At 40.8% G+C, this 20,653-nt stretch overlaps 5 protein-coding genes across 7 annotated transcripts; 2 read left to right on the top strand and 3 right to left on the bottom strand.

Moving 5' to 3' along the window:
• The first annotated feature begins 3,093 nt into the window (after positions 1-3,093).
• Positions 3,094-4,539, top strand: LOC103982392 (uncharacterized). Its single transcript, XM_009399311.3, has one exon. The coding sequence runs from the start codon at positions 3,334-3,336 to the stop codon at positions 4,333-4,335; it is 1,002 nt and encodes a 333-aa protein (XP_009397586.1). The 5' UTR covers positions 3,094-3,333; the 3' UTR covers positions 4,336-4,539.
• Positions 4,540-4,802: 263 nt separating this feature from the next.
• Positions 4,803-7,519, bottom strand: LOC135581264 (kinase-interacting family protein-like). 2 transcript variants are annotated; one of them, XM_065146364.1, is made up of 3 exons: positions 7,392-7,519; positions 6,389-6,555; positions 4,803-5,866 (listed from the first exon to the last, which is right to left on the bottom strand). In XM_065146364.1, exons 2-3 carry the CDS (start codon positions 6,477-6,479, stop codon positions 4,914-4,916), a joined length of 1,044 nt encoding a protein of 347 aa, XP_065002436.1. In that variant the 5' UTR covers positions 6,480-6,555; positions 7,392-7,519; the 3' UTR covers positions 4,803-4,913. The 2 variants fall into 2 exon arrangements, with proteins under 2 accessions (XP_065002436.1, XP_018680011.2); XM_018824466.2 differs by lacking the exon at positions 7,392-7,519 and having other exon boundaries at positions 5,955-6,530.
• A 1,251-nt stretch (positions 7,520-8,770) lies between these two features.
• LOC103982393 (uncharacterized) lies at positions 8,771-9,711 on the bottom strand. Its single transcript, XM_009399312.3, has one exon. It carries the CDS (start codon positions 9,659-9,661, stop codon positions 9,080-9,082), a length of 582 nt encoding a protein of 193 aa, XP_009397587.2. The 5' UTR covers positions 9,662-9,711; the 3' UTR covers positions 8,771-9,079.
• Positions 9,712-11,242: 1,531 nt separating this feature from the next.
• Positions 11,243-15,498, bottom strand: LOC135636017 (pentatricopeptide repeat-containing protein At3g24000, mitochondrial-like). The gene has a single exon (XM_065147532.1). It carries the CDS (start codon positions 15,318-15,320, stop codon positions 12,594-12,596), a length of 2,727 nt encoding a protein of 908 aa, XP_065003604.1. The 5' UTR covers positions 15,321-15,498; the 3' UTR covers positions 11,243-12,593.
• A 200-nt stretch (positions 15,499-15,698) lies between these two features.
• LOC135634584 (uncharacterized) lies at positions 15,699-20,436 on the top strand. 2 transcript variants are annotated; one of them, XM_065144972.1, is made up of 7 exons: positions 15,769-15,905; positions 15,978-16,163; positions 17,787-17,847; positions 17,967-18,102; positions 18,304-18,631; positions 19,067-19,195; positions 19,463-20,436. In XM_065144972.1, the coding sequence occupies exons 2-7, from the start codon at positions 16,142-16,144 to the stop codon at positions 20,035-20,037; spliced, it is 1,251 nt and encodes a 416-aa protein (XP_065001044.1). In that variant the 5' UTR covers positions 15,769-15,905; positions 15,978-16,141; the 3' UTR covers positions 20,038-20,436. The 2 variants fall into 2 exon arrangements, with proteins under 2 accessions (XP_065001043.1, XP_065001044.1); XM_065144971.1 differs by lacking the exon at positions 15,978-16,163 and having other exon boundaries at positions 15,699-15,905.
• The last annotated feature ends 217 nt before the right edge of the window (positions 20,437-20,653 follow it).

Genomic DNA, 20,653 nt, shown 5'->3' with positions numbered 1-20,653 from the left:
AAAAGGGATAGTTAGGTTTTTACTTAGAAGGATAATTTTATCCCTAATAAATAAGATAATTCTAATATGTATCCCTATATTTGCTTTTCAATTTTTCCCTTCAAGAAATTATAAATTTTCTCTATATATCCTAAATGAAAATTATAATTTTACCCTTTAGAAATTAAAAAAAATTAAATTATGCCCTCAATTATAAAATTTATTAATGTAATTTATTTTAATCAAAATACTTTGATCAAACTAATCATAACTATATCTTTTTATCATTTAACTAGATTTAGATTTGATCAATCAAGTTTTGATCAAATTAGAAAAAAATAAATTTTGATTAATTTTTATTTTGATCAAATTTAGTATTTTATTGACTTAATTGGGTTGATGTTTAACCCAATTTTGGACTTGCATAATTAAATAAGATTGATTGGTATAAAGATTCTATAAGAATTTTTTTAAAAAAATATAAATTATAATTTTTTTATTTTTTTCTCATATGGCTAATGGATTAAATTTTGTATGTAATAAATAAAAATCTAATTATTGTTCTTGGATATTTATTTGGTTATTCATATGTATATGTTTGAAATTATGAAATAATATTTATTTCTCACATAAAGATATAATTTATGTTTCATCATGATTATAGTTATCATATGAGTTTTTTTTTATGCTAATTAATATTTAATAATTATTATGATTATTATTTTATAATTAAATTTTCAAACATAAATTATATTTAAAAATTTTAATGAATATTATATATAATTTATTTCTATAAATAGTATCTGGTAGTGTCAAAGTTGCTTGGGATGATTGACATATGTGATATAATTTATAATAAAGGTCTTATTATTTATATGATATTTTAAATTATATTTTATATTATTGTATTGGTATTACAACTATCAAAATGGTCTAGACGAATAATTTATAAAATAAAATTATATTAAGAAATTAATCCTATAAAATATTAAAAAAAAATATTCATAATGATATACATGATTATGAGATTTAAATAATTGTAAAAGAGAATCTACTTCAAATGTTTATGAGATAGGATAAGATGATGCTGTTTTGGATATCCTTATGGTTTAAGATTATATACCCAATAATAATAATACTATTCCATGGTATTCATACATAAATAATTTTGTGTGAATAGTAGATATGTCAATATCAATATTTCACGAAAGATGAAATAGAGATGATATCAATAGTTCAACATTACTTGAAAAACTCAAAATATTAATATTATATTATTACAATGGTACTTCTTTTATTTTATTCTTATAAATGTCTATATATATTTGGATTAAATTATTATAAATGGCATAAGTATATGTAATTTACACTAGGTATATTAGACCTTGATTAGATTAGTTAAAAGGATCACATACTTAATTATTGAAAGTTTTATGGAATAAATAATTAAGATAACCGATAAAAAAGTTTAAAAGACTCAATTTTATGATAATTATGAATAATATTTAGACTTCATTATAATCTATAATTAGCGTACTGAAATATTTTAAAGATTAATTTAAACTTACTAATAAGTAATTGACTAATATATTAATAAAAAATAACTAAAATTTAATATGAAAGTATTTAAAAATTTAAGATTATATTCTTAATATGGTTGATAAATTTGTAAACTCAAAGAACATTCATATAATTAAGTCATTTCTTGTATAATTTATTTTAAATTTTATTTCTTCTTAGTTTGTCTCATTTAAAATTTACTATAATAAAATTAAGGATAAATGAAATTTGGATGAGCTAACTAGTATATGTATTTGGAAAGAATTAAGATTAAAGTAGAAAACACTCATAATATTTTAGGTACAAGAGTGGGTAACAATAAAAGAAAGTTACATAAATTATCTAAGTTTATAAATATTACATAAATTCATAAAAAAATCTCCATATTACTTCTATGACAAGGAATGTCATATGAAGAACGTAAAGTTTGGTTTGAAATGGAAATGTACAAATTTGATTTTTGTATGTTTTAAATAAAACATTACAAAAATATTCTTAGATTAATTCTAACACGTTACCAACAATAGATATTTATTTTAATATAAAAATTAAAAGAGAATAAAATATTTATCATTACAATGAATCATCTTAAAATGAAAGTGATAGTGATTGGTATTTATCACCTACGTTTGATAATAATTTATTTGATAAATCTTAAATATTTCTTATAATTATAGATATTTAATTTTTTTATCGATTTGATAAATCTTAAAGATCGACGTCACTACGGATTTTGAATCTGATGATGGTGCATCCGCAAATCAGAAAAAAGATTTTCTAAGCAATATCGAAAAGTATACATCATAAATTTAAATTTATTATTATTTGATTAGACATTAAATTTTTTTGTATAATAATAACATATTATGATTTTTATACTAACAGGATTATCCAACCATCATTAAGCTAAGAAATCGTGCATAAACAATTGTGGAGTGACGATTTATGTTAATGTTGGGACTATCAATTATCATTTCGTCTTGTGAGTACTGAAATATGTAATCGGATTGCCTATACGTGAAAAGCCCCAAGACCGATAACTAAAATAGAGAACTGAAACCTGCAGCTCCTCTTCTGCAACCACATTACGGATTGCTTCCGAACTTACTCGGCTCTTGGAAGATGGATGTAAATTCGCGATCTACAATACAGTCGGACGACGAATTGAATCGAAGTTGACGGGGTCAATGCAACAAGCCATCAATTGAATGTCTAATGCATTCGCATCACGGTAGATGAAGTCGATCATCATTTCTGAACCAACACGGATGGATTTTACTATGAGAAGACTTGGCCACCAAACTTCCGTCCCTGTTCTTAGCAATTTTGTGTCCATCAAACTTGCAATAGTCAAACAAATTCCACCGACGAGACTGAATCGATCAAGGTACCGTGTGATGGTAGTCCGAGAACACGGGATGCATCCACAAAGCCCAACGTCACCCTGGATAACGTATGCACACATCAAAGCACCGGCGTCAATATCCTATTCGTCATGCTCATTCCATTCATAAATCCTTTGTAAGTACTCACTTGACCCGTTCCAAGCAACCATGGCAACGTGGTCGTACCAAAGGCCTTTAAGGCATTTAACTAAACACGCAATACGCGTGTTTGGGTAATCCATCCTTTCCTGTATAAAGCTTGGCCCCTCGCATCCCTTACCCCCAACACGGAGTAAGCTATTCCTGCCTCTTCCGCGGCACGCGCACACAGTTCTTTGCATCCCTTGTCCCCGACTCCGAATAAGATATCCCAACTGTAGCGAAATACTCTTAGGATCCTCCTCATCCCATGTCTTCCATAATCGACAAGTGTTATACCTCGCTCCTCCTCTTCCCCTCGAAGTCGCCCCTCAAGCCCTCCCCCTCGCCGTCCTCCTCTCGCCACTTCGAAGAAACTCTCGCTCTTCGTCTCAGCTCCCTCCTCCCAATCCCCGGCCACTCGCTGCAGGTCCCCCTTCCTTGGGTGGCCGGCGCCGTCCACCTCCTCGCCCTCACCCTTGCCAGCGCCGCGGCCCTCGTCTCCGACCACTCCCTCCGCGGCCCCGACCCGGATGACCTAGTTGCCCTCCTCGACGCCGGCGTTACTCTCCTCGACGCATGCAACGCCGCCTCCGCCGAGGTCGCCAGGTTGGAGCGCTGGCTCCTCCCCCTTCGCTTCGTTCTCCGCCTCCTCTCCGACGAGGAGTCGCTGACGAAAGAGAGAATCCGACGGGCGCAGAAGGCGATAGTCGAGTGGGAGAGCGCGCCGAGCTGCGAGATCGAGGGCTCAGCAGGCAAGACGATCCGGATAATGGCGCCGGATGAGCCGCCGCGTGGCAAGGCGTCGGTCGTGCGGAGGGCGACGTACGCGGTGGAGGCTGTCTCGCGCCTGGTAACGGCGGCAACGATGGGGGCGATCGGCAAAGGGGAGGCCGCTCTCCCGCACGACATACGGGTCTCCAGCGACTGGCCGTGGGCGGAGGCCTACAACGAGGTCGCGGCGAAAGTTTCCGCCCGAATAGGAACGGTGCCCCCCAGCGAGCTGGAGGCGGTGGAGGCGTCAGTGAGGAAGTTGAAGGCGGTGATTTGCTGGGAGGAGCACGGAGACCGAATGGAGAGGCTGGGGATGGCGGTGGCAGCGTTGGAGAGCGCGACGGAGGAAATGACGGACGGGTTGGACCGGCTGACGGGCAGCGTCAACGGAGCGTTTCACGCGGCGATGGGAACGAGGAATGCCGCGTTGAGCCGCCTCCGGTCTGCTGCAAGTCGGCATCGCAAGCAACTGTTGCACGCAAAACGGAAGCACTACTAAATAGTAATTAAGGCGAATTCGTGCGAAAAGTTTGTTACCTTTCAAAATTTTTCGCAAAATATTTTTATTTTTAAAAAATTAGAAACAATATTTTTTTTTTCAAAATAATCATTTTATTTTCGAAGTTCTCCCTAATTAGAACCAAAATGGCAATGTAGAAACTCGCTATTTAATGTAAATATATCTGATGTATATCTTGTTTTATTTTTTTTTTCTCTTTTCTGTTCTAATATGAACTCTGAATTTTAATTTTTTCTGTAATTTTGATTAATCTATACTATGTTTTTGCTGTAATTTCACCCATGTTTTGATCAGACGCTGAAGAGATCGATGTTCTATGCATTAGTTTTTTGATTGGCATATCAATTAAAGCACGCGTTGATCAGCCATACTTTGTGTCCATCAGTCGTGATTTGATCAGACTCTCAGACAATCACAAATTCCACCGTGATGAATCAAATTAAGTTTAGCCAAAGTGCACAATTCCAAAGCAGAACTGCCATCACCTTACGACTCTATACAGTCTACGCCATAACGTAAGGCAAAAAGAAACAAAGCATGAAAAGGGCTCAATATTATTAGCCGAGGCAGCCTTTGGGTCCCTTTGCTTGCCTCACGTGCGGAACGCATGGGGAAGAGGCCCATTCCAACATACTTACCCGCTCCCACAAGCTGCGAGCCCGCGGCCGACCACCCCGGGCCGCCTCCGCCTCCTCCCTCAGCTGGCGGTTCTCATCGCGCAGGCGGTTCACCTCCGCCCGCGCCTCCCCCTTCTCCTTCTCCCGTCGCGCCATGGCCTCGAAGCACTCCCGGTTCCGTTGCTCCAGCCCGTATATCTGCGCTTGGAGACCCTCGATCGTCCGCCCCATGAGACACACACGGTGGTCCTCCCGCAGCTTCACCACCGTCCGCGCCAGGTCCGCACCCCGCCGCCGCAAGTAACCGAGCTCCGCCGCCACCGCACGCATCTCCTCCTCCGCGGTTACCGCCCGGAAGCCCAGACGCGAATTCTCCCCCAGCAGCACCATCCGCTCCGCCTCGAGCACCTCCACCAAGCTCCCCTGCAGCTCGATCTTGCGCGCCGACTCGGCCAGCCGCCGCTCTGCCTCCGCGCTCTCCGCCTCCAGCAGATCCCGCTCCACCGACGCCAGCACCATTTGCGCCACGATCATGTCCAGGGCGTCGGCGGCGGCGACAGCGGGGGGAGTACCTCGGCGCAGCGGTTGTGGCTGGGCAGCCAATGGTTGGAAGGAGAGGGAGCTCTCGGCGTCAGAGTAAGCGGAGTCCCGCAGATCATGATCGTCATCGGCGTCGAGGTCGGAGGGAACGGAGGATGTGCGACGTTGATGTCGGTGGAGCAGGGACTGGAAGTAGCGGTCGGCTAGGTAGAGGTACCGGTTATGGAGGTCGTGGAGGAGGGCGATGAGTTGGGGCTGCCTCTGGTAGTAGTTCTCCGCCCGTTCCGCGAACGTGTCCGCCTTCGAGTTCTCCGGTACAGCCACCGCGACTGCTTGCACCTTATGCTCTATATCTGCACCCCATTAACCCAATTACTTGCAATTTCTATCTCATAACCAAAGAAATCAGAGATCTAATTTGAACTTGAAATTAATCCCAACCTTTTTCTCCAGAAAAAAAACACATTCAATTTATGTTTTGCTGCAGAGTAGGCAGAAATTGTAAATCTGCATCGTAATGAGCGAACAGTATTGACAAGAGGACAGCAGATATTAATAGACCTACGTAACGTAGCAGGCTATTCTGCTTCTACTCTCCATTCCACTCCCCATTTGACTGCAAGATCCCATTAAAAACTTATCGTACGTTTCAAACTCAACCAGAAAGGGATGATAGCAACCATCCAAAGCAAATATAGAGAATCCAACCACTTTACTCTGCCTGGAAGCAACACTACCGACACAGTGACATAGCATCCTTCATTTACTTCGGCAAACACTCAAGTACATTAATTTTGTTCTTTTCCCATCCGACTTCTTCCATTCGCGAGATGAGAAGCAGCAGCAGAAAAGCTAAGGGGAACAGTGCTCGTCACCTGCAAGAGTCGCTTGAAGCCAAGGCGGGCATGTGGAGGACCGACACAAGGAGTGTCCCGTCGTCGTCGTCGTCGTCGTCGCCGTCGTCATCGCAATGGGAAACGTCGCCAGGGTCGCCGCGTTTCAATGCGGTAACACAAAAGAAGAAAACGCTGCAGGCCTTCTCCTGAATCGATTGAGCATGACGTGAGACGAGCCAAAAAGTGACAGACAAGTAAACTCGTAAACGAAAAGATAACTTGGTGCGAACCCGGAGGGTTACATCACCGGAGATCAGGAAGCAGGAGAACCATGGCTGCGTGGAGGCATTGTGATAGGGTTAAAAGGCTAAATCCGATTGAAACAGCTTGGAGATAAGATATACATTTTAAATCTGATAAGTTACGTTAAATAAGTTGGAACGTAATCTAGATAAAAAGAAATAAATCATAATCACCGGAAAAGTTGGGATTGCCAGCCTGCCTTAAGAGCGAAAAAGATTGGGGATGTGAAACACGGAGAGAAGAGCTTCAGAGTGTTGTAATTCCAACTCTGGTTTTACATGTAACCTTTATTCTATGCTATATCAGTAATATTTCACATTGTACACGTTAAACTAATGAAATTATTTTTTATGTTTGATCAAAATCTTTATAATCCGTACAGATATACTAAGAAAAGAGAAGGTTTTATTTTTATTTTTGCTTTCTTTTGCAAAGCTAAAGTTATCTGCCTGGGTGAAAAAATAGGAGTGGGAAAGCAACAAAGAATGTCAAGTTCACAGAAAATGAACTCCAGTTTGGCAAACAGGATCAGTTAAGAACATCTAAGGAACCACTACATCAGTAACATCTCACGTTCTATTGCAATGTTCGTAATCTACTGCTGTCATTCTAAGAAAAGAAAACTTAGGGTAGGTGTTTCTTTCTTTTCTTCTGCGTGCTCTTGAGAAATATAACAAGAAAAAAGACAAGAAAATGGAGAACAGAGGATGAGAACATGACATGAGACGGGAAACTGTACCGCTTTGAAGGAAGAGAGAGTCCAGTTCGCCGGAGAAGCTCTGCTATACTACCCGAGAAGCGACATGAGTAATCAGCAGGAGCAGAAGCAGAGCAGAGCAGAGGGAAGGGGCCATTTAGGTCCGCCCGATGTCCACAGAGAGAGAGAGGAGTAGATCCAACCATGTTTGGTTTTGCTGATTCGTTCAAATTAGAGCCCAGGCTTCTATGGCCATCAGAGCCGTCGACACTTCGGGTAGGGGAAGATGGACGGTGGTGGCGGTGGACAACAGGTTCCCCGTTCTCTGATGTATAGCCAATAAAAAAGGGAAACGTAGCCTGCGGCGTCTAGTGTTTTCAACTCAAGCCGTCAGATGTCGCATTCTTGACTACGGGCGTTTTGGTTTGGAGCCCCCTACTTGGTCGTATTCACGAAATTGCCAATCACCCACCGCTACCGAGAGGATTGCAAATATATCATTTTCGTTAAATTAATTAGTATTATATATAAATTAATTAAAAACATTATGGTATTTATTTATTTATACTCGAAACAGACTAATATTGACTACTGTTAGTCTTGATTAACCTTATTTTTTGGAGTAATATTAACAAACAATATTTGAATATCCACTACAAATCGCATTTCAAGTGCTATCCATATGGTTTAGGTAAAGGGCATGTAGCAAAATTGTCTAATGTAAGAAATGTAATTCAGTAATCATTTTAGTGTAAGATATGGAATCTGCGTTTGGAGACGTAAGGTCATCAAAATCTGAACGAGTCCACTGTGATAAGAATCATGGTGAAATGTGAATTACCAACTATGTTGGCCATCAAATGATAAATCTGCAATAATGAATTCCACACTGATCCCTTCAAGAACGGGCAATGCTTCCCAGGCCAAGATTTTGCTTGTTAACACAAATTGTTCATAACCCCATCCTTGATGTGTGCATGGATCGGCTCTGATTGCCAATCAAAACAAAAACCTCGAATGATCTGATCACCAGGCCACACCTGAAGTAAATTCTGCAAGTGACTAATGATGCCGACCAATCTCTATCCACTTAGCTTTATATGATTAAATGGACATAAGATGATTATAATTGTTTCCTCTATGGTATTTCTGTGTCATGCATGGTAGATACACTAATGTGGCAGTGACTGACCATCACACACAGAATAGGTAATACTCAAAATCCTGATAGCTATTCCACTTTAATATACTCAAAACCAGTTAACAGCCTGTTCATCCTAACTCTTGATATTTGCCATAAAATTCATTTACTTTGCAGTCCAACTACAAAAGTAGAGTGCTAGGAAAATGAAAGATGAAGTATCTCAAAACAAAGAAGGTCACAACCATCTCCTAAAGCATGAGCCAAAAAACAGTACTCGTGAATCAAACTGCTTTGTACTAAAAGCACACAGAGATAAAGGTGTCATATTTATAACAAGCAGATCTGCATCTCCTAGAGCTTCTACAATTGAAAGGGATAAACGAGATCCACAGCATGAAATGTAACAAGATTCGGCAGAAAATGGTCTTATTTTAGCAAGAACTCGACTTTTTTTATGTGAAATCCAAGGAAGATACCATAGCCATAAGACACAATGCAAGTCATACGCGAACATAATACTATGGGAATCAATTGGTGCAGTATACTAAACAATTATCCAACACCATGATTCGTAATGCACCAAGCCCTAATTCGCCTCATACCCTTCTTTGGCCGGGGCATGATCGGCGGCCGGGATCTGGACGTACCCCACCTTCTTGGGGCTATCAGCCATGTAATCCTCTTCCTCCTCCCCGTCGGATGCGCACGCATCGTAGTGGTTGGAGACGAGGGACCAGACAAGGTACATGGTTGCGGCGGTGAGGGCGCCGCAGCCGACGCCGAAGAGAAGGCCAGCCACGACCACGATGATGTCCTTGGCGCGCTCCTGGAGGGAGCCGAACCCGAGGCCGGCGGGCTCGGCGACCGCGCGGCGGACCAGGTGCGGCCGTCGGATCAGAAACGGGCGGCCGTTGTTCAAGGCGTAGGCGGAGGAGGAGGAGGAGAAGGGGGTGATGGTGCGGTATATGGAGACGAAACGGCAGAAGCGATGCGGCGCGGCGGAGACGTCGGCCGCAATGGAGGAGGATCCGGTGGTAGAGATGGAATAGGTAATAAAGAGGATGTTGCGGGGGTGGAAAGGGGCGCCGGGCCTGGCGGCGGTGGAGGAGGAAAGGAGGGCGACGACGGCAACGAAGAGGACGGTCGCAGGGGCGGAGAAGGAACCCATGGCTGAGAACAGAAGAATGGGAAGACGACAGGAGAGAAAAAAGCGAGCAACTTTATGTGGAAAAGAAGGCACTATATACACCAAAAATCTATTCCGACCTGTTCTAGATTTACCCGGAAACTGTACCTACCTCACAGCTGCTCGTAGACGATTTGCATTCGCGAATCACAGGAAGGATAGGTTGTAGGGGAAATTTGGGTGTTCCATATATAACAAACTCCTTTGACTTCTTTGGTTCTGATGGGCCCCTGGCGGTGTTTTGACGGCAGAGCACTCTGAACCGGACCGTGCCGAAGCTTTACTCTTTTCTGGACCGCCCGAATCTGGCCGATCTCTCGTTTGAGAAAGTATGACATGAAGACGGGCCCCACAAATTATGCTCTCAGAAGGGCCAACAGATTAGGGAGACGACATATTGTTTAAGAATGTTGATTACGGTCATCATGAATCCATTCCTCTCCGTTATGATGATAATTACACTGGAGTAAACTATCGTGTTGCTGAATTATAGAACATTAGGATGTGGAATTATCATCTTATTTATTGATTTGACTAGTAAAAATTACAAGAAGTCTTCCCGTCTCCTATTGAAAATCGCACAGTGCTGTCCATTGCATGCATTTCAAATAGATTTCCAAACGCATCGATCAAGATTCGTGCACAATATCGGCGGGTGCATCGGTACCGTCGGATTGGTGCTTGCTAGCCTTCACAGTACCTTGGAACTCTTCCAGCACCCACTGCTTTCTGAGACTAATTAGGAAACTTGATGTGGTTATAATTCCCATCAAGATTTTACCAAAAGAGGTGATGTAGGCATTTCTTGGAAATCCTAGTTTGAGCAGGAAACCAGAATGAAATGGAAGTCCGAACCCCAGTGGAAGTGGTGTTTCCTATTTCAAACGCCGTCTGAGACTATAAATAGAACCCCATTCCCGACCTTAGATTCTGCCATTCTTTCCTCTCTCGCTTGCTTCATTCTCGTAGCAGATTAGAGTGCGCTGTTGAAGAATTCTGGTAAGCGTCTTCTCCTCTTTTCCTTCTTGATTAGTTTCTCGCTGCCTTTCTCTCTCTTTCTCTAGTTTTTTCCTTCATTGCACCGTCGAGTATTTGATAGATCACACTGCTTCGGATCACAGCGAACGAGATGGCGAAGAGAAGGTCGAGAACGTCGAAGCTGATTAAGACCAAGAAGGTGGAGTCCAAGCTGGAGGAGGCCTTCACCTGCCCCTTCTGCAACCACGACAAGAGCGTAAGTTGCACCTTGGATACGAAGCTCAAGATTGGGGAGGCGCAGTGCTGGGTCTGCAAAGAGAGCTACGCCACCACTATCCATCACCTGACGGAGCCCATCGACATATACAGCGAGTGGGTCGACGAATGTGAGAAGGTCGACAAGTCTGAAGAACTCCGTGACGATGATCACCGCCACTCCAAGAAAAGGCGTGCAATTCTGGTGGAGGATTATAGCATTCGAAGTAGACACCCCCAAGAAGCATATTGTTGATACATCACGTTGTTTTTGTCTAAGTTCCATGTGGTTCTTTCTCGTTTTCTAGGTCCCACAATTTTGGGATCAGGTTACAAAACGAAACCAGCATATGCAATAACAAATGATAATATACATGAATAAAATGCCATCCCGTCATTGTGGCGAATGTTTTCGGTGATCAAAGTCTCTGAGGAATTCTATCTGATGTTGCTGTAAAGGTTGTTTCTATGATGTGGATGCACATAGTTACAGTATACGTAACTGCGAAGTGCTCCTCTCGAGTAAGAAAGCAAAAAATGCTGGGTCTGCAAAGAGACCTACGCCACCACTATCGACCGCCGTCGACTTGTATAGCGAATGGCTCGACCGATGTGAGGAGGCCAGCAAGTCTGAAGACTGGCAAGAAGATCGTCCACTCTCCAAGAAAAGGCGTGCAACTATGGTGAAGGATGTTGCGATCCTTGGCCCTAGTTGATCTTGTCTGCAACTTTGATCAATCAATCTCTTTGTTATTGTCTCAGAAATATGAAGTAAATGAGGCAGAAATATGATCAATCTCCTGGATATCCCCTTTGTGCGGATCAAATTGCAAAATGAAACTTGTCTTGCGATGAAGCAATTCCTGTTCCACTTTCTCCTCTCTGTTCTTGAAGGTGCACCGCGATATGCTGAAACGAATTTACATGTATAAAATTGCATCAAAATTGTCACCCTTGAAGTTGATGTAAAATTTAATTTTGTGATGTGTATATAACTACGTGTGTACATAATTTGCTCATGGATCTTACAGTACTCACATAATAGGACATCAAACTCACTATTGCGTAATGTAACTAGTGATGAAATCTGTAACAGCCGTTATTTCCTACTCCGTATCCTAATCCAACTCGTGTTAACATTAGCAGATCATTCCGCTATGTGATGTGCATGCCAAGTATAATCGATGATAAATTCTATTGAGTAACTTGACAGAATGATCAAGTGGGTTATAGACGGTCGGGATAGCTTGTGCACAGTCTTCTATTGAGACATAGCACTTGTCTTGGAAGAAAAGAAAATATATCTCAAATCCTAGTCTCAATCGAAGTAATGTTTCCTTTTCTATAAACAACAGTCTCTGTCCTACAAATACATGCACATGAAAAGGAATAAGAGGCTCAGCCCACAGATAAGCTTCAAAAGTATGTGGCACTATAAGTTCCAGCCATTTCAGAATACTAACAAAAGCAATTCAAGAAGTAATGTTTCTACTAGTAAAAGTGTGGGACAAACAAATAAATATAACGGTGCAGCTTGATCACTGATTAATTTTTTATTTGATGAATCTCAGTCCAGAAAAAATACATATACTTAATGAATCAGTGATTCTTAAATTAGACGATACAGAAAAATTAACAAGAGAAGGAGAAACAAACAAGCCTCATCATGCTTTCAGGTCAATCACCAGTAATCCTGACAAGAGCAAGATCCTTCTCTAAAATGGTGAAAGCGGTTGGCGTCCCGCACTATTAGCTCTCTTGTAGTAACCAAAGATATGAGTTTTATGACTGTGTGACAGTCACAGCATATTCGGAGGTTCTTCATGATGTGGATAGGCATCCATTCAGGCAAGCTAACAAGACCATAAGCCACTGCCAGCTTCTCACTGTGATGGCCTCGAGATAGGAAAGTTGTGCTCTGGTCGTATCCTACAGCTTCTATCATCTTCATGAGCTCATCCAGTTTCCTCAGAATAATGTCAATTTGTGGATGGCTTGAATCATCAGCAGTGAAAACATGTACTGTGTTCTTAACCTCAATCCAACTACATCCAGGATTCTTTCTTATTCCCCTTTCTCTCATGAGTTTTCTCACTCTAGCCGAATCATCTGAATTCCCTGCATCTGCATATATCTTAGCCAGAAGAACATAACTACCAGAGTCCTTCGTGTCCAACTCAAATAGATGTTTCACAGCACATTCTGCAAGTTCTTTGTTTCCATATATCTTGCAAGCTCCAAGCAAAGCTCCCCAAATTTCAGCACTTGGTTTTATAGGCATGCTGTCTATGACTTTTTTGGCTTCTTCTAGCAAACCAGATCGGCTAAGAAGATCCACCATGCAAGCAAAATGCTCTAGACCAGGATTTATATTGTGGCATCTTGTCATACTGTCAAAATAAAATCTCCCTTCCTCTACGAGCCCCGAGTGACTACAACCTGATAAAACTGCAACATAGCTTATATAATCAGGTTTTATTCCGTTACATAACATCCTTTGTAAAATTTCTATTGTTTCCTTCCCTTGACCATGTTGTGCATAAGCAGTAATCATAGCATTCCAGGAGACCAGATCCTTGTCCAAGATAGAATCAAATACTTCCCGTGCTTCGACAATCTTTCCACATCTCGAGTACATCGTGATGATACCGTTTGCCACCGAGGTGTCAGAATTGAGCCCCAATTTGAAAGCATGGGCAATTACCTGATTACCACATCTCACTGCTGCTACCTCAGCACAAGCACAAAACAGTATAGCAAAAGTAACCCAATCTGGTTTTACAGCACCTTCCCGTTGTAGCATAATGTATGTTTTAAGGCCTTCTTCCTCGCTCCCATGCTGTATGTATGCACCTAGCATTGCATTCCATGTGACCACATTTCTGTCTTCCATGGCATCAAAATATTCACGAGCCTTGCTAATGTTACCCATCTGAGAGTATGCAGTGATCATGCTGGTCCATGATATGACATCTCTAACAGGCATTGACTGGAAGACACACTCAGCAGTCTCTACATTTCCACACTTTGCATACATTGTGACTAGAGCATTGGACACAGGAACAGATGAACAAGATCCAACCCGAAATGAAATAGAATGTAACTGAGTTCCAAGACATAAATCCATTTTAGTACAACAAGCACTAATTACAGTTGCCAGGATGAACTGATCCAAAGACATCGGCACTGATCTCATTTGATTGAAAATTTTCATAGCTTCCTCTACAAGTCCAGAACGAGCATATCCTGCAACAAGTGCAGTCCATGACACAGTGTTACGGTCACATAAAGCATCGAAAGTTCTCTGTGCTGATTGTAGGTGGCCACATTTAGCATACATATCAACCAGTGCACTCCCAAAAAACACATCGATGCTCTTTTGGCTCCTTATAATGTGAGCATGAAGATGCCTGCCCCATCTCAAATCAAGAATACTAGCGCAAACACTAAGCGCACAAGTGTATGTTGTAGAATTTAGCTCACAGCCTAGGGCACTCATCTCTATTACCATAGAAAGTGCTTCTTGTTCTCGGCCATTGTGAGACAGTATCGAAATCATTGTGTTCCAAGATATAACATCTCGATCAGGCATCTTATTGAATACCTCAATAGCACGTTCAGTGCCATAAGAACTCCCATAACCTAAGATCATACTGTTCCAACAACAAAGATCAGGGCTTTCTAACAGATCAAACACTTGCGAGGCTAGGTTGACAGCTCCACACTTAACGTACATATCAATAAGAGATGCACCAACCTGAGAATCCCTTCCAAAATCAAGCTTCTCAACAAAACCATGCAATTGAAGGCCCAACCGATGAAAACCAAGTGCGCCACACGACTTCATTGCACAGGCAAAAGTAAACATATTTGGCTTGCAGTTTGGATCCTGAACCATCAAAGCAAATGTCTTCACCGTCTCCAAGGGCTGTCTATTGCGGAAATAACCTGCCATGAGCGTGTTCCAGGAAGTAGAGTCCCTAACAGGTATTTCATCGAACAGCTCCACTGCTTCACGTAAAAATCCAAACTTTGAAAGCCCGTTTATTATCATGTTGTAGGAGAAGACATTGGGGAAGGAAATGCCATCAAACACTTGGCGCGCATCGTCGAGGGAGCCGCAGCCGAGGTAGGTGTTCAGGAGATTGTTCTGGAGGAAGCGGGACGCCTCGAGGCCAGCAGAGACGAGGCAGGCGTGGAGCCTCCGGGCACCGGATACAGAGCCGGTGGCGCCGCAAGCTGCCATAGCGTCGGAGAGCTCTTGGGTGATTGCCATATAGGCTTTCTCCCCGAGGGCACCGGCGGAGCCATAGGCTCTCGATCGGAGGGGGGAGTGAGGAAGAACATGAAGAAGAAGGATGAGAGGAGAAGCGAATGCCTTCGGGTGACACCATGGAAGCTTTATCATCAAAGATTGTGGCTTTGGCGACACGAGACTCTGTCATTCCAATCCACCAGTGGTTTACACAATGTAAGCATGCAATTGGAATCTATGATGGTTTTACGGTTGATGAGGAGTACGGACGTCCTTTTATTGTACAGTTCCGTATCAGCATATACCGGATACATTGGTAGCATCGTATCGGTCGGCATGTCTCATGCGTTTCGACGAGACAGTGCAAGTCGTCGAGTGCTTTATGATTAGCGCAAATTTTCGTCGACTGCTTTAAGACTCGCGTGAAAATATTCTCCTCGGTATCACTTTGGATGTCGTTGAGTGCTTTAAGATTCACGTAAAATTTGATCTTTTTATTTTTCTTGTAGGTTTTTCTTTTGGGGTCAAAATAGAAAAGATCGATCTCAGCCCCCTCCCACCCCGTTCTCTCTCGTGCTCGTTGCTGGGCGCCACCGAGGCTTAGGGTTGGAGTTCTACGTGTTGGCTGTGGATCTATGGCGGCGGCGGACAACGGCGGCGGCTCGGGGTCCCTCGAGACCCGGCCAGGGGTTCTCCTCGTCGGTTCCCCAAACGTTGGGAAAAGAACCCTCCTTTCGCGTTCGTACCCGTCTCTCCCTGCCTGCCACTATTTCTTTGCAACCATCTTTCGATCTTCTCTTGTTGCTGTAGGTTGTCCACGTTCGATCCGTCTACCAGTCTATGTAATCGACCATATGAAATGATCTCTTCTCTCCGTTTACTTCGGTTGCTACTAAGATTCCGGTGAAGTTGCTCTTCTTTTAGGTTGTCTATCGATACTCGTGAAAGGGGGAAATTTTCAGGAACATTTGTGAATGATCGGCACCTCGTTATGTGGTAGTTCAATATGTTTTTTATTTCTGGATTCATTGTGTTGTCAAATTTGGTTGTGGGTCTCTTCCAGCCTTTCTTTTTTCTCTTAACTTTCGGCTGTATCCAGATCCGTCATTTGTTGTTTGTAGCGTAAGTTCAATCTATTCAGTATGCATTGAATCTTCCTATCTGGTTGTACGACAAGCCCCTCTGAAGTTATAAATCCAAACTGTAAATGAGTTTTGATACCTTGATGATCATGCAGCACATATAACCTCTTGCGAATTAATCTTATTTCCTATGCTAACCTGTGTTAAGTACCTACTAAATACTTGCTACGGACTTTGTTTTCTTCACCTAATCCTGTATATTGGTTAAGCTTATCAGTGCCTTCAGAAAACTTGATTGTATCTCTTCTTTTATTATGGTACCTCAAAATTGTGATGGCTGAAAATAACACATACTATGTACAACTAGAGAACAGTATCAGAGAATTTGTCTCAATGCCTTTGTGCACTTCCTGATCTCTTCATATTACTTCGTATTATGGTTGATTCGTCATGTTGGCTCTTTTTAAATCATGAAATTTACAATATGTTTTGAATTGTAAACATTGATCTCCAGTCATAATGCTTATGCTTACTTTCAAAGATGAACAAATGGAACATATTCATTGTTAATCTTAAAGGGAATCTGTTCATGGTCATTTCATTATCTGAAACAACAGAATGTGTTAAATTTTTTTGCTTGTAGTTTTTTTCTTTTATTCCTTTCGAAGATGGAAGACTGGCCTGCATGTTTTCTATCAACATAGTTTTACTTCACCTGGGTGTATATTAGACTTTCAGTTGGAAAATTTATGCATTGTGCTTTCAGTTGCATCTGTTAAGCTAATAGAGAACATAAGTTGAAGTTATTGCTATGTTCCTATGATTACAAAGTTAGTAGGGCTGTTATTGCTTCTTTTATGATTAGAGAAAATTGCATAGAAACTCTTTACATTGTATCTTATTTGGATGATTTGAACCCATTTAAATTCTTTATTGAAAATAAAACAGGTCATTCATGGTCTTCAAGCTTATATGGATCTCTGCCTTTAGGCATCTCATTATCATTCATAGAATGTCTACATTATCAAGATTGTTCGGAGAAAGTTCTTAATAGTTTTTCTGAACTCTGAATTTGTGTTATATACTTGATGGCCACACATTAATGCATAATGATCAGAGTTATGAAAGTTGATTTCTAATCTAACACTGTTTATAAACTTGTTGTATGTAGCCTTCAAGAATGTCGATTTTAAAAGTGTTTCATGTAACAGCTTATGCATAGTTGTTGCGTCTAGCTCTTAAGAATTTTCAAATATTATAATATTGTATGAGCTGGCTGATCCTTTTAAGTAGCTTCATATGTATTATAGTGTCTTAACATCCGATTGTAGCCCAAGAGAGAGATGGAGGTCTCAATTAGTTGGTAGTTTAAATCCTGTGCATAAATTCATCTTGTGTTCAAACTTTAAAAGGATATTTTTCTTTGTGAACTTGAATAAACATGTTCTTATTGTTTGTTACCTTGTCAAGCAGCTTAACTCCAATTATTTTCTCTTGGTTCTTGTGTCTCATTGGATGTTGTCTTCATTAACTGCAGGATTGCTTTCAATTGAGTTTCCAGACACATCCGACTTGTCAACAGGGGTCTTTTGTCAAGGGTATGTAATATGCATGTTAATAATAAACTATTCTACTTTGCTGTCTTCTCATGAAATTGTTGATGTTGAAATGTTATTCTTATACATTTTAACATTTTATGCTTTGATTATTTTGCTAGGTGGACAATTGACACTAAATATTACACTGCTGATCTCTCTATATGGACAGCTCATCTTGATGAAGAGTTCTCATTTAGATCATTGCCTATTTCTAAGCAGCTGGATGCCTTAGTGATGGTTTTTGACATGAGTGATGTTCGAAACACAATCTATGCTTTTTAATTTTGATAGTTTGTCTTTATTTTTATGTTTTGACAGGCTTGATATCTGAAATTAGACTATGTTTTGTCCTCTTGTGTGTGTGCTCAGATTTCCATTAATTTTTACAAATCAGTATGAAGCATGCATGAGTTTGTTATTGGCTAATTTACTCTGCCTTCTTTGGTTTATCTGCAGGAGTCCTCTTTTGTTGCCCTCCAAGATTGGGTTGCCAAAACTGATATTAAAAAGTTTGAAATATTACTATGCATTGGAAACAAGGCAGATCTTGTGACTGGTCACTATGCCCATACAGAGTATAGAAGATGCATGCAGAAATGTGGAGAGTCCAGTAGTGATCCCCACCCTGAGTATGTAGATTATGGGATTGATGAGACTGAAGCTTGTAGCTTACTGGAGAATGAAGAACCATCTTTGGAAATTAGAAAGTCTTGTCTAGACTGGTGCATCGAACATAATATAGAGTATATTGAAGCTTGTGCCTCAAATGCTGACTTTGATAAATGTAAGTTTACCCCCTTTGTACCTTAAATTTCAAATATTTGCTAGATTCATGTTCTAGGGTGCGCATTAGCAATATGGGTTTCATGCTTATCTCATATGTTGCCTTGAAAAATTTTGTTAATACTTGGCTGTTGCATATAATCATTCAGTACACTTGAAATTGAAGTTAATGCATTTTTTTGTCCCCTGGAACTTTTAGCTTAGTTCTGTTATATTTTCTATCTTGAAGGATAGGGACTACACTTAACAAGAAAAATGCAAATTCGTATTGTGCATCATACTTGTACGATTTTGCTTTTTTGGCTTCAAGACTACCAAGTGATCTCTCATGCCATTACATGCCTATATAATTGGCTTCTACATTATGCTTCTTTTATGTCCATGTCACATTTTATAATAATCTGGTAATGGAATATTGCAATATGTGCATTGTCAGGTCTTTCAGTTGATGGTGATATGCAAGGTGTAGATCGATTGTATGGGGCTCTGTCTGCTCATATGTGGCCTGGAATGATCCTGAAATCTGGAAACAAAATAATAAATCCATCCTTAGTTGAGAAAGAAGGTGAAGAAACTGACCGTACTATTTTTCATATTTTTAACAAACATAAACCAAACTAAATCTTGATTGGTATTGACATTTGCTGTTAGATTCCTTGTAGTCATATCCTAGGCCAACTCTGGATGCCATTCCACTGTAATGTCTATTAATTATTTATTGTTTGTAACCTTCTCATCTGTCAACCGTTGTTTCTGATCATTTCAGCCATATTTTTCTGTATGATCTAATTTAAACTCTTAGTTTCTCATTTTGTATCCTTGCCTATGGCAGAGTCCACAGATGATGAATCAGAGTATGAGATCGAATACGAGGCTTTGTCTCATGGTTCTGATGAAGAGTGGAGTGGCTATAGTGATGCCGTTGTGACGAGAACGCATAATGAAACAGCAGATGGGATCAATCAAGACCCAAAACATGAAATGTCTAATATTCATGAAGCAGAAGTTGAAACCTCATCATCGACTCCGGCTCCTGGCATCCCTAGTGTTTTTCCTAATACTTCTGCCTTAGAAAGAGGAATTGTAATACATGAGCCTAGTGCAGAAATCAACATTATCGAGAACATAAGAGGGAAGCAAGAGGGAGAAATATCTGTAGAACAGAAACCAGAATCAAATTTTGAGGAGCAAGAAGAGCTCGGATCTGATGTAGTCAACATCAACGATTTGGATGAAGATGCACATTATGGTCTGGATGATCTAGAAAGGCTAATGTTTGAGATCGGTAACATGCGAGACAACTTGAGGCTGATGCCTGATTTCCAAAGGAGAGAAATGGCTGCAAACCTAGCTATGAAAATGGCTGCCATGTTCGGAGATGTCAGTGATGATGAAAATGGGTTATAATGTTGCGAAATGGTTAGGTTTTCCAAATTCTCACACAATCAAACGTATCATCTTGAAGATGGTTAACGATGCCAGTGCTGGGTTTATCTACATCAGCTGTTATGTCAAGCCCATCGTATGTCCTAAGGGGTTTGATTGTTTGTTGATCCTTGGTTAATGGCTTGTTAATTGTCTTCAACGGTGGCTTTGTTTCTTTGATAGTGGCGGTGCGATATGGTTTCCCTTGATCCTCTCTTTCATGTGTGTCTCCGGTATTGCACGTTTTTTAGTAGGGGAATTGGCAACTTGTATTGGAATGTTTGTATGTAGTAGTTGATCCCGAATAACTGAAACTCATGTCAGCAATAGTAGATCTCATTGTTTTCAATCAATGAATAATGTCTTGTCATCGATAGTGAAGATCATACTTATTCAATTGGAATATTTGTATGGAATAGTTGATCTTGAATAATTGGAACTTCTATCATGAACAATATTATTAGTTTAAGAGTAACCACTAAGACAAGAAGCAAAGTTATGGTATTGGTTGGGAGTATATTGTCAATCAATTTTTATTTGACATATGATTGTCAAATGATATTGGGGGTGAAAAGAGAAGATAGAGATCATTCTCCAT

Source organism: Musa acuminata, chromosome BXJ3-4 (assembly GCF_036884655.1).
Source record: "Musa acuminata AAA Group cultivar baxijiao chromosome BXJ3-4, Cavendish_Baxijiao_AAA, whole genome shotgun sequence".
NCBI classification, from domain to species: domain Eukaryota; kingdom Viridiplantae; phylum Streptophyta; class Magnoliopsida; order Zingiberales; family Musaceae; genus Musa; species Musa acuminata.
Note: the sequence above shows the minus strand (reverse complement) of the source record. Positions and strands in the feature narration are given on the sequence as shown.

What these genes read in the sequence shown, in the direction of transcription:
- LOC103982392 (XM_009399311.3), top strand. Translation starts at nt 3,334, where the DNA reads ATGTCTTCCATAATCGACAAGTGTTATACCTCGCTCCTCCTCTTCCCC.
- LOC135581264 (XM_065146364.1), bottom strand. Translation starts at nt 6,479, where the DNA reads ATGACGACGGCGACGACGACGACGACGACGACGGGACACTCCTTGTGT. An exon ending in GCTTCAAGCGACTCTTGCAG is followed by an intron (nt 5,867 to 6,388) that starts GTGACGAGCACT and finishes AATGGGGTGCAG; the next exon opens with ATATAGAGCATAAGGTGCAA.
- LOC103982393 (XM_009399312.3), bottom strand. Translation starts at nt 9,661, where the DNA reads ATGGGTTCCTTCTCCGCCCCTGCGACCGTCCTCTTCGTTGCCGTCGTC.
- LOC135636017 (XM_065147532.1), bottom strand. Translation starts at nt 15,320, where the DNA reads ATGATAAAGCTTCCATGGTGTCACCCGAAGGCATTCGCTTCTCCTCTC.
- LOC135634584 (XM_065144971.1), top strand. Translation starts at nt 15,803, where the DNA reads ATGGCGGCGGCGGACAACGGCGGCGGCTCGGGGTCCCTCGAGACCCGG. An exon ending in GAAAAGAACCCTCCTTTCGC is followed by an intron (nt 15,906 to 17,786) that starts GTTCGTACCCGT and finishes CATTAACTGCAG; the next exon opens with GATTGCTTTCAATTGAGTTT. An exon ending in AAATGCTGACTTTGATAAAT is followed by an intron (nt 18,632 to 19,066) that starts GTAAGTTTACCC and finishes GTGCATTGTCAG; the next exon opens with GTCTTTCAGTTGATGGTGAT.